The following is a 12,906-nucleotide window of genomic DNA, read 5'->3' on the forward strand; positions in this document are numbered from 1 at the left end:
GCTGCTCCTCGGCCTGCTGCTCTGGCGCCTCAGACCAAAGGCCTTGCGGGAGGTCAGTCCCGACTGACGGTCCAAGGAGGACTTGGGCCCGTCGACTGAGGGTCACTTCGCCGCTCCTGCGGTGTGCCTTCGGGGCCCACAGGCTCTTCTTTCCTCCTTTGGTGGCGGGGATCAGCTAGGCAGCGTCCCGCCAGGGCCGGGCTCCCGCAAAACCTTCCCCTGGGACGTGGCCCTCCCAGGAGCCGCCCTTCCAAGGACTGGGAGCCTGGACGGAAAGGCACGAAGTACGTGGCGCCGAGGGGGAGGAAAAGCTCTTTCCCGCATGCTCAGCTCCCAAACACCACACCTCCTACAACCATCCCCTTGGGCACTGAGTTTTCAACATATGAAACACACTGGGGGCACACCAACTGACCGAAGCAGACACGACCCTCCCTCCTCCCTATCTAGTTCTTACATACGGCTACATGTCCGCCTTTGGGGTCCTTCTGGGTTTTATTATTCCCTGTGAAAGAGATGTCAGGTTCATGCATGTTAATGTTTACTTCTGATTAATCAGTCTATTTACTTTACAATAATTTACTGCCAAAAAGACAAATGTAACTATACTGAAAATAATATTTCCCAATTTTCCAGTAGTGATTGTGGTTCCCGTCTCACCAAAGTGAAGTACACATTTGGGTAATGTCTTCAATGTGGGTATTGATCTGGACTTCTACGCAAACAAAACAAAACAAAACAAAACAACCCAGGCTCTTCTCAGGCAATGGAAAGGAGCGGGAGCTGCGGGCCCACCCGCACAAGGCCTCAGAGCACCTGAAATTAGGAGGGTATGCTGGTCCTGTAGAGTTTTGTGGGGTGGGCCAGCCCAGGAAAGTGCTTGTAGGGCACATCATTAGAAAATCAGATGCCATCCTTGGGTTGTGTCACCAACTGATAGGATTTCCTTATTTCTATTTCAGAATGTGACAAAACACTTTAGAGGAAGTCCTTCTCTTTAAATCAGCCAAGCTCTAGTCCAGATTGGACGCCAGAGGAGACACCTCCTCACCTGGCCCAGGGTTCAGGGGTGGGGAAAGAAGGAGGTTGTGAGAGGGGCCCTAGAGCCATCCCAGCTCCACCTGGAGAAGCAGGGGCCTACACACCTGTGCTCAGATGCCCCCAGTTAATGGGGTAGCAGGATAGACATCGGGGTGAGCTGCCGTCATGGGGCCTCAGGCCTCTGTGGCAGTGAGCTGGGCTCTATGACGTGTGGCTGGGCAAAATTCTATTAGTGATCCCCCTCTTTAGCATCCTCAGCAGCCCCGCCAGGTTCACACAGGGGCTCTGAGCTAGGGATTCAAACAAGCTCTAACAAGATGAAGGAGCAACTTGGCAACCCAAGGGGCAGCAGGGAAGGGGCTGGGGTTGAGGGGATGGCCGGCATCCCCAGCTTGGCCTTCCGGGGCCGCGTGTGCATGAGCTCCCACTATTGGCCAAGGCTGCTGCCCCTCTTGATAGGGGGTTCCCAATAAGGAATATTTGCTTTCTTCAAAGCCAGCAGGAGAAGCTCTTGCTTTTCAAACTTTTTGATTAGGTCAGGCCCACCTGGTATAATCCCCCTTTGACTAACCTAAAACCAGCATTTAGGGACCTTAATTCCATGGCAGAGTCCCTTCACCTTTGCCATGGGAAGTGGCCTCCATCCTATTCACAGGTCTGCCCATGCTCAAGGGAAGGGAATAGTCCAGGACATGTACACCAGGAACAAAGGGAGCTTGGGGCCCATCTCAGAATTCTGTCTACCACAACCATATAGATAGGTTAAAAGTCAAAGGATGGGTAAAGAAAATACTATGAAAACACTAATGAAAAGAAAGCTGAATCACTATATTAATAGAAAAATAGGTTACAAACAAGGAATATTAGCAAAGAAAAGCACGCCTGGCTGGCTCAGTCAGTTAAGCAACTGACTCTTAGTTTCAGCTCAGGTCGTGATCTCAGGGTTGTGAGATGGAGCCCGACATTGGGCTCTGACTCAGCATGAAATCTGCTTGAGATTCTCTCTCCCTCTGCCCCACTGGCTCATTATCTGTCTCTCTCTCTCTCGAATAAATAAATAAATTTTTCTTTAAGAAAAAGATACAGACATTACAGGAAGATAAATATGTCAACTTACTAGGAAGACTTCCTAATCCTAAAAATGTGTGCACCTAAAACTTCTTCAAAATACATGAAGCAAAATCTAAACAAATCAAAAGGATAGATAAATCCAAAAGTATACTTGGAGACTTTAACCTCCTTTCTTAGTATTCAGTAAAACACATAGACAGAAAATCAGTAAGAATACAGGAGGCATAAGGCTGGAGACTTTCCCCTTAAGGTCAGGAAAAGGCCAGGATGTCCACCCTGATCACTCCAGTTCAACATCCCATTGGACATCCAGCCAGTGAAATGAGGCAAGGAAAACAACCACCACAACAACAACCAAAAACACAAGTCATAAAAAGTGGAAAGGAAATAATAAAGCTCTCTTTATTCAGAGATGACATGATTATTTATGCAGAAAATCCCAAAAAGGGAAAAAATATTCCAGAACTAATAAATTAGCTTAGCAAGGTAGGAGAATGCAAGGTCAACATGCAAGGATCGATTATTAGCAATGAACCATTGGAAATTGGAATTAAATCATCAGTACTCTTATAATAGCATTAAAAACCATGAACTACTTTGGGATAAATCTAAGATTTTAATGCTGAAAACTACAAATGTTGATGCGAAAAATCAAAGAAGACCTAAATAAATGGAGAGAGAGCCTATGTTTGTGGATCAGAAAATTCAATATTATTAAGATGTCAATCCTCCCCTAATTTCATCAACAGAGCAACGCAATCTCAGTCAAAATCCGAGTGGGATTTTTGGTAGATATTCATAAGCTTCTTCTAAAATTTATGCAAAAAAACAAAGAACTAAAACTATTTTGAACAAGAAAAAGTTGGAGGATTCACACTCCCTGATTGCAAGATGTACTATAAATCTACGCTCCTCATACCTGTGTGTAACAAATAGTATTGTCAGGGCCTCTGACTTGAGGAGTAGTCACAGTTCATCCATAGTGGGCTGCATCTGCTTGGCTGCACAGCGGGCTACAGTCTCCTTGTCTTTGCAATCTCTCGGAGGATCGCCTGTGATACACATCGCATTCTGGTTTCATGCCTGTTCAAAGATAGAACTGTTTTCTTTCTCTTCCATTTTAATGGGGAGGTTTTCCAAGTTGGCAAGAGATTGTTTTAAATTATATTCCCCCCAAAATCGCAGACAATGATGATTAGGTGACTCTGAGCCTACCTTCCAATATGAACAGAAAGGAATCTGGAGATTCTCTAGGACAAGACTGGGCCCTGCCTAAGCACGTGTTGTGTTCTGATCTTGCTTTGCAATGTAACTGGTTTTTGCTTATTTGTTTAATTCTAATTCCAGTGTAGTTAACATACAGTGCTATGTGAGTTTCAGATGTTCAATATAGTGATTGAACAGTTCTAAACGTTACTCACTGCTCATCGCCATAAATGGACTCTGAATCCCCATGACCTATTTCACCCACTCTCCACCCACCTCCCCTCTGGTAACCATCAGTTTGTTCTCTATGGTTAAGAGTCTGTTTCTTGGGTTATCTCTTTGTTTTCTTTGTTCATTTGTTTCCTTCCTTAAATTCCACATATGAGTGAAATCATAGGGTACTTGTCTTGCTCTGACTTATCTTATTTGCCTTACACCCTTTACATCCGTCCAGGTCGCAAATGGCAAGATTTTGTTTTTATGGCTAAATAATGATCCATTGCATATATACCAGATCTTCTTCATCCATTCATCTATTGCTTCCGTAGTGTGGCTCTTGTAAATGGTGCTGCAAATATAGTAGGTTGTCTTTCAGTTTTGTAGATTGTTTCCTTTGCTGTGCAGAAGCTTTGTATTTTGATGTGGCCCCAACAGCTCCCTATGGCAAGAGAAAGAAACGCAAAGTAATTGTTTTATATTCACGACTGTAGCCTTAACTGTGTGATCAGTAGACAAAAAGAAGAGCCACAGCCTCCCAACCCTCCCCCCCCCCCCCCCCCCCTACCCCCAATAAATGGGCCCAGAAGCTCCAGACCCCTAAAGCCCCTTAGGGCTGGTTTGTCAGAGGACAGAGAAGGGGCAGCCAGCACAAGGGGTCTAGCAAGTCCTTCAAATCCCGTGCTTAGAGCTGTTCTTTCAGCCCCTCTGTGGACCAGCACAGCCTTTCTGTCCCTGGTAGGCAGGAGCATTCTAGAAACAGAGCCTTGACCAGGGGTCTGGGGAGTCCCGCGGAGCAGGTGCTCCTGCCATAGGGGCTGAGGGGAGTGGCTGGCACCCCACGAGGTCATGGGGGCGTTTCTTAACCTGGGGGGTCCATCACTGCCTTCAGAGCCTCTACCTCCACGTTCCGCTTATTTCAAGGAGTCCTAAAAAGGAAATGGGAGGAGGCATGGCGACCCTGGCAGGCTGGGGCAGGAGTTGACCCCTTAAGGGAGCCACATGCCCCTTGCTCCCTGCTCTCCCGGTGCTGAGGGCAGCAGTTCCGCCGCGGACCCCGGGGGTCTGTCCTGGTCGGAGCCGGGGGCCGTGCTCCCTAAGCCCCTTTGCCTTCTGGCCCCAGGCCCAGCCCTGGAACCTAAGGCTTCACTCGCAGCTCCTCCCCAGCCGCAACCCTACCCCCGCTTCCTGCTGCACCCTCGCCGCCTGGAGAGCAGCCCCGAGAACCTGCAGCCGCCCCGAGAGCCGCCCGCCCGCCCCCCAGAGCCGCCTGCGCCCCGAGAGCCGCGGGGAGAGCCGCCCGCTCCCCGCCGCCCAGAGCTGCCTGCGCCCTGAGAGCAGCCTGGGGAGCCGCCGTCCAGCACGGAGCCCGCAGCGCTGCGCCTGGTAAGGGGAACCCGGTGCGGGTCCCAGCATCTCTGGGGGTCTGAGGGCCCCGGGTCTGGCCCCAGCTGGGGACTCTGCTGTGATCTCACCCAGGCTACCGCCCTTGTGGGTTCGCCCCTCAGTGGACCCGGCCGGTGATGGTCAGAGTTTCGTGCACAGTGGACTCGGGTGGCCGGGAAACAGGCTGGGAACCTCTCACCCCGTGCTCACAACCCAGCGATTTCATGACGGAGTCTTCTCCGTCCAAAAGGTCTGTCTGGGAGAAGAAGATGGATTCTCAGGGTTCCAAATGGCAAATATGGAATCATTATTTTCTCACCACCCATGAACGCAGCCTTTCAAAGGAGACTCCTCAGGGGGCGTTGTCTCATGACTTTGATCTGGAAGCCATTTCATTCTCTCCCAAATCCCCCCGCCCCCCATTTCCTGTGACATGAGGAGGGACTCTATTCTAAGGCAAACGGACTATGCTCAGGACATATGGGAACAATCCTTTTGTCTGTTAACCCTTCAGTGAAAGACACATCACAACATCACAATGACTAAAGTACCCAACAAGTGTCACTCATACCAGGAAATATAGGGACTCCGCAGATGAGTGAAGGAGATACTTATGAATAAGGCAGACAAGAAGTATTTTTTTTTTTTTTTAAAAACTCATACAGTCTTCACAACAATCTGAAGAGGTAGATATTTTTTTTTTTTTAAGATTTTATTTATTTGACAGAGAGAGACACAGCAAGAGAGGGAACAGAAGCAGCGGGAGTGGGAGAGGGAGAAGCAGACTCCCCGCAGAGCAGGGAGCCCGACGCGGGGCTCGATCCCAGGACCCCGGGATCATGACCTGAGCCAAAGGCAGACACCCAACGACTGAGCCACCCAGGCGCCCCCAGACAAGAAGTATTTTTATCCTTCTTAGAACAGCATTAGAGAGCCTGCTTTCTCAAGTTTGATAAAATAAAAAATAAAATCAGGCTCATATAATTTAAAAATCAGAATGTACATTATGTTTCTTTGCCTTAAACTCTTACCTAAGCTAGATCCTCCTACTATCCCTGTCTGATGCTGTCATAATCTCTGCTTGCTCGCTGCTTGCCACTCTCTGCTCACACCTGGTCCCATTGGAGGAGATGAGGCAGAATTTTCCTTTTGGAGGAGAAATCTGCCTCCATTCCCTGTTCTCTCACTTTTGCCTGCTCTGAGATTGACACATACCACATTCCTTCAGCTACGGGTGCTTCCCCCAGTCTTTTCTGATGCTTTACCATCCTGTTACTATTTTGTCTACGACTCATTTATAGCTTTTCTGTCAATATCATTTCTGACTTGCCTCTGGACATGTTCTTTTTTAAGATTTTATTTATTTGTTTTGTTTTAGAGAGAGCATGCACCCAGGCAGGGGTGGGAGGATGAGGGAGAGAATCTCAAGCAGACACCACACTGAGTACCGAGTCAGGCAAGGGGCTTGATCTCAAGACCCTGAGATCATGACCTGAGCCAAAATCAAGAGTCGGACCCTTAACCAACTGAGCCACCCAGGCGGCCCTGGACACTCTCTTATCTGTTAATATCTGCCTAAAAATCTATCCCTCAGGGGGAACGTATGTCTCCCCCTGCAGTCTGACCACTCAGAAGATGGCTCAGGAGAACCACCTGGGCTGCATCTCAGCTAATGTAACCTGAGGTTCACTGGCATTTTGTGTCAGCCACATTGCTCCATTTGGGTCTCACTTAATCGAGTCAAAACATCAGATTGTTTTAAACTGAAATGCTTCAATTCAGAGCAACTCCTTCCTCCTGCAATTTTATTTTTGAATAATCTTGAAAAAAAAAAAACATGCACTCAAGGTTTTGCAATACAATTCTCTGTGTTGATTTTAAGGCAGGCTTCCAGCCTGTCAACATCAGTTTATGTCCTTACTGTGGGATGGTAACATTGTATGTGGTGTTCCAAGAGGCTTGTGGACCTGTTTAGAATAATCTCTTTTACCCCCTGTGGAATCAAGGAGAATATGCAGGCCAAGGAGCACCCGCCCTTTTTTAAATCTTTAGCTCTGTGGCCATCTGGTGACCTTGGGCAGGTCATTTGATGTCCAATTTCCTAATATGCAAATAGACCTTTCAACACCTATTTTGATCACATCACAGGGAATTTAGAAGGACAGTTAGAATCAGGGACAGGAAAGAACTTTGAAGGTGACAGATGGCTGCAGAGAGGATGCTTCCAATGATGAAGCCCATTGTCAACATCCTCACCTCTATCATGGTCTTTATCACATGAATTGATTGATTCCAGCATATTTTCTGAGGTTCCCAAACCTCAGAAAATGTCATCCAAAGTACAAAAGATGTCAGAGAATTTGAGCAGTTTTAGCAGACGCTGGATAATTGACCAGAGGCTAGGACAGAGATGGGATTATTCTGCAGCATTGTTTGTAGAAGCAAGCATGTAGTTTGAAACAGCTTAACAGCTTAAACGTTTGCTAAGAAATAATTGAGGGGCACCTGGGTGGCTCAGTCCATTAAGCGTCCGACTTGATTTCGGCTCAGGGCATGATCTCAGGGTTGTGGGATCGAGCCCCAGGTAGGGCTCCACGCTCAGTGTGGAGTCTGCTTGAGATTCTCTCCCTCTGCCCCTCTCCCCACTCCTGCTCTCTCTAAATAAATAAATAAAATCTTTTCAAAAATTGATAAAATGTTACATACATAACATCATTTATGTAAAAAGTTGCAAATAGAAAACAGTACTATACATTATCTATAAAGACATGTGTATGTAGAAGTATAAATAGACAAACGAGAATGATCCATAAAATCCTCAGAATATTGGTTCCCTCTGAAGGACAGAGGGAGGGGGACTGAGACTGGGGAGCCGGAAAATGTAAATGGAGCTATATGTGTAATGTTTCCACTTCTCGATCAAACAGAACAGCTGCAGCAGATGCTGAAATATTTACATTCGTTCATGGCAAATGGTGGCCATTTGTTGTATAACTTTGTGGACTTCACCACTTAAGGTGGTTTCATAACCACATCACCTTTAAAACTGAATAAATACAATACAGCCTCAGAGCTCATCTTAATTACGGTTGCGTGTCTCGTGCACACTTACCTCTTCTAACCCCAAGAAGAAGGACCCAATATCCTGCCTCATTCCAATGAAACTTTTATGCCAATGGTTGGGTCGATTTCTGGTTATATCTGCTGGGATACAAAAATGATGATATTGGGAGACCAGGACCTCAGAGCCCACCAGGAAAGAAACTGGATTAAAATCTAAGCAGGCGATGAGGATGAGGTATCTTGAATTTGTCCTGAATGTTGATTCTTTCCCTTCAGTTATGGCACCATCTTCTCTCCACCAACTCCCTGATGGGGGGTGGGGTGGGGGTTGGAAGGGGTAAGGAAGGTGTCAGTGCTCGGCTCTCTACCACTCTTTCCTCTGCTGTCAGTCCCTGAAGGAGTCCTTGTCCCCGCTCTGCCCTCCCACTGGAAGGAAACTTGTGCTTTCCTCTTTGCCCCTGGAATATCCATCTGACACAGCTTCTGGGACTGGAAATTCTCAGTACTTCAGACAAACCAATGTCATTTACAGCAAGGCAGTTTTTTTTTTCTGTGTTCTAGCAAGTTCACCTACTTTGATTGCAAACGCTAATCATAATGTCCCACTCCTGGTTCCACAGAAGAATGGTTTTTTTCATTTCATTTCAAGTTGGAGGGAGAGAATCAACTGATCTGTTTTAAAATATTTCCTGATTTCCTGTAAGTTGCAAGAAAAAAAAAAAAGCAACAAGTGCATTGCGTTAACATAAGCTAACTTCGCCTGGGGTTTGCCTAAAGTTAGTCATAGGTATTTGAAAGTATAATATGAGTTCAAAAATTAGCAATGGAAATGGCTCATCCTAGGATAATTATTCTTAGATGTCTGCATTAAAAGTGTTCTCAGGCTTTAGCAACTCCTATATGGATACTTGCTTTTATTTCTTTCCCGTTTTCTATTCCAGAAGAGGATGGAAGGGCTTCAGAGGGGCAGATACGGAACGATGGCTGAAGGTAAGGAAGCCTGGACGTTCTCAGGAGCTCCAGGCACCCGGGACAGTCGCCGTTCTCTCTCCATCAACCCCCACTTCAAACACAGGGATAGAAACCCTGTTATTTTAAAATGAAGAAGAGGGGCATCTGGGTGGCTCAGTCAGTTGAGCATCTGACTCTTGGTTTCAGCTCGGGTCATGATCCCAGGGTCCTGGGATCGAGCCCCGTGTCATGCTCCCTGCTCAGTATGGAGTCTCCTTCATATTCTCTCTCTGTCTCCTTCTACCCCTCATACTCGTGCTATTTCTCTCCCTCTCTCTCAAATAAACAAATAAAATCTTTAAAAAAAATAAAAATTAAAAAAAAAGGGAAGAAGAAAGAGGCAAAAATCACTTGTTCTCTACCTTCCCTGTGGTCATCACCCCATCCACTGTCACCCACACATGATTGGTGAGAAATGTGGAAGTGAAACTCCTAAGTCAGAGTCTGAAGGATTTGGAACCAGATTGTGAAAACAATTTCTCTTTCCCGGTCTGCTCCCAACTGGAAAGAGGAAAAGTTCCCGTAGAGATTTAGGAATCATGCTTGTTACCAATACTTAAGGAAAGGAAGAACCAACACAGTAGAAGGATAAAGTAAGAGATTTTAGGAGGCTGAAATGAACTTAATTCATTTGAACTCATAAGAACTCTAAAAGTCCTGGGGTTCTCACCCGCCTTCACCCCTTGAAGATTTTACTCTTGGCTCAGTGTCACCCTCCCCAACACCATTCTGTAGTCATCTCCTGCAATTCGGTTGGCCAGATCTTTCCAACCCCCGTGCTTCTAATGCCCCTCACTCTTCACCAGCTTCCCATCCAGGGGCATCTCCCAGACTTTGTCTTTGACATTCACGATCTTCTGTCACCTCAGTTTCAAAGATCCAAGTGCCCACCCCAAGAGCAGAGACCCGGGACATTCAACTGGTCCTTGGTGGGAGGTCACTGTACCTCTGACCTCTGAGATGTCCTTTTCCCCTGAGGTTCAGATGCATGTGTTGAGCGCTGCTGTGGGAGTATGATGGGGGTGTGGGGGTGGGAAAAGAGGGGATAATATTTTCTCCTTTGTGGCTTCGCGTGCCCTGCCTCCTTCTAAACTTATATTTATTTAGCATGAAATTGGCCAAAGCACCATCTGTAGAAAAGCGTGGGGACCACAGTCCTGTTCCCCAAAAAGCCCTGTTTTCCCTGCTCTAGAGGAAGTGCTTGGAGATCCTAGGGCGCTTCCTCCCTGGGCTGTGGGTCCGAGCATGAGCTTCTAACGTAGGCTTTCTATGATCCACGGGCATCCTAAAGTTGTATACAAACTTTCGTATGTATTTAGATAGGATTGATTTTGGGGAGGGAGGTCCACGAGTTTCATGAGATATCATGAAGGTCCAAGACCTGAAAACCTTAAGAATCACTAACTTAGGGAGACACAAAAAATTGTTTTTTCTAGGCAGAGAGGAAGATAACTGGTTTGCAACATCCACCTCACTGAGGATCGTCCTGGTGGGCAAGACAGGCACTGGGAAAAGTGCCACAGGGAACAGCATTCTCCGCCAGCCAGTGTTTGAGTCCAGGCTGGGGAGCCAGCCTGTGACCAAAACGTGCCAGGGCGAGACAGGGACCTGGAACGGAAGGAACATCCTGGTGGTTGACACGCCCTCCATCTTTGAGGCAGAGGCTCAGACCCAAGAGATGTACAAGGACATCGGGGACTGCTACCTGCTCTCTGCCCCGGGGCCCCATGTACTGCTGCTGGTGACCCAGCTGGGGCGCTTCACTGCCCAGGACACGGTGGCCGTGAGGAGGGTGAAGGAGGTCTTCGGGGCAGGAGTCATGAAGCACGTGGTGGTCCTCTTCACCCACAAGGAGGACTTGGACGGCGAGTCCTTGCACGATTACATCACACACACGGACAACCAGAGCCTGAGGAGCCTGGTGGGGGAGTGTGGGAGGAGGTACTGTGGCTTCAACAACTCGGCCACCGGGGAGGAGCAGAAGGCGCAGCTGGTTGAGCTGATGGCTGTGGTGGAGAGGCTGGAGAGGGAGAACGAGGGCACCTTCCACAGCAATGACCTCTTCTTTGAAGCCCAGAGGCTGCGGCAAAGGGGGGGCGGCGCCTGCGGGGAAGGGCACAGACGTTACCTGGACAGGGTGCGGGCGCAGCTGGGAAAGCAAAGGCGACACCTGAGAGACCCCAGGAGCAACTGGGCCTGCGGGGTGCTCCTCAGAGTCACAAGATGGATGTTTTCTTGCAGTGGGATAACTGTTGTCCTCATTATATGCATTTTGATTTTTCTTGCCGCTTTAATTAACTTGAGTATTACTCATGGACACTGAGCATTTTCAGTGATTTCTGCAATCAGCTGACTTATGTTTTCAGAGTCGCCATCTCTGTGTCAGATTCTTTGTTTTTTACATGATTTCACGTTCTTTTGCTCTTCGTCACATCAGACATACTGTCCATTTTCTTCAAGTGCTCTTAGGTCAATAAAATCCAAAGGAAAAATTATTTTTCTGTTTTTGTTTTGTTAAAAATTGTGATGGTACATGAGAAACTAACTGTCCGGAAATGTTTGGGGACGTGCTGGGAGGCAGGTGAGGGGTGGTGAAGCTGTGGGGATGTCCCACCTCTGGTCCCACCTTTGTGCCGTCAGGCTGTTGAGGGGAGACAGGTGTTTTATGAAAAGCCTGTGGTACATTACTTATTTTATTCAGAAACATACCTGATCTCATTAGAGTTAGTAATAAAAGCTGATGCCCACCCCCAACCCCACCCCTGCGAGAGAGAATGATGAGGATGGAGGTGGGGGAGAGATCCTGAGGTGAGAAGAGATCCTGAGGTGAAAGCGGCAAGAAGAAGAGAAGGTGCAGGAGGGGGCCTGTGCATGGTGGGGAAGGAAAGAAAGGGGTCAGTGCAACAGGATGGGGGCTGAGCCTTAGGAAAAGCAGTCACTGGGAAATTCTCAGTGGTTGGAAATAAAGGAAGAGAATAATATTCACTCCTTCTCATAGAAATAGAAGTAATTTGGGGGAAAGAAGTTGGCGGAAAGCCTGACATCCACTGTTTCCAGATACTGGAGTAGAGTTTCTTTGCCTCAAAGCAAGAAATGAGTTCCATGTCCCCTCGCTCCAGTTCCCGGGCTCCCTGGACCCATGCGTCACCTGCCTGGGGCTTCCTGTGTCCACACTCTCAGCTGACCAGAGAAGGCCTGTTTCTGGCTGACTCAGGTGAGTCTTCCTCTTCAGGTTTACCCTTCTCGGTCTCATGTGGTGTGTCCTGAGTAGAGGTCCACTCTGGCCTCAATGGTCCTCCATTCAGGGAGAAGGTTTGGGAAGTTCCATTTTGACCTTGATTCCTGCTACATTCTTTACCGCAGCATACTAGGGGGGTGCTGTGCTTTGGGTGAAAAGGTGATAGTTTGCCCAAATGCCTCCATTCTCTGGGTGTATATGCTTTTATTCAGAACTATGGAGGAAAGAAGGGGCTCCTTGGCATTCTGAATGGAAACAGTGACATCTGGAAAGCAGTTCAAAAATTATTAATACGCTTACTCTTTTGTCTTTCTAAGCATATGACCATGGCTAAAATCTGTCAGAGGCATAGTTTTGGGTTTTACAAACTAGATAGAGGAGGAATTATACCTGAATGCAATTTGATATGCATTTCTTTCCATATGCGTGCAATTAAGCATCTTTTCGTATGTTTAGTATCAGCTGGTTTTTCTGCTGTCTTCTTTTCTTTCGTCCATTTTTACAATGGGTTGCTGCTCTCTTACCTTTCAATTTCCTAGAAACTTGGCGTATTAGGCAGATTAGTCATTTGTCTATTATATGGGTTACAAATATTATTTTCTAGTTTGTTATTCAAATTTTACTTTGTTTTTTGTTGTGGTTGTTTTTGTTTGTTTTTAATGATTTTATTTTTA

The 12,906-nt window shown here is 47.1% G+C and overlaps 1 protein-coding gene across 1 annotated transcript; it reads left to right on the forward strand.

Annotated features, from left to right (window-relative positions):
- The first annotated feature begins 4,677 nt into the window (after window positions 1-4,677).
- On the forward strand, window positions 4,678-11,483 carry GIMAP5 (GTPase, IMAP family member 5). Its single transcript, XM_021692906.1, has 3 exons — window positions 4,678-4,920; window positions 8,925-8,973; window positions 10,431-11,483. Exons 2-3 carry the CDS (start codon window positions 8,931-8,933, stop codon window positions 11,315-11,317), a joined length of 930 nt encoding a protein of 309 aa, XP_021548581.1. The 5' UTR covers window positions 4,678-4,920; window positions 8,925-8,930; the 3' UTR covers window positions 11,318-11,483.
- Window positions 11,484-12,906: the final 1,423 nt, after the last annotated feature.

This window comes from Neomonachus schauinslandi, chromosome 12, assembly GCF_002201575.2.
Source record: "Neomonachus schauinslandi chromosome 12, ASM220157v2, whole genome shotgun sequence".
NCBI classification, from domain to species: domain Eukaryota; kingdom Metazoa; phylum Chordata; class Mammalia; order Carnivora; family Phocidae; genus Neomonachus; species Neomonachus schauinslandi.

Bases quoted from the DNA above. Each gene is read 5' to 3' on its own strand.
- GIMAP5 (XM_021692906.1), top strand. From the start codon at position 8,931: ATGGAAGGGCTTCAGAGGGGCAGATACGGAACGATGGCTGAAG. The intron at 8,974-10,430 runs GTAAGGAAGCCT...TGTTTTTTCTAG, and splicing joins ATACGGAACGATGGCTGAAG to GCAGAGAGGAAGATAACTGG.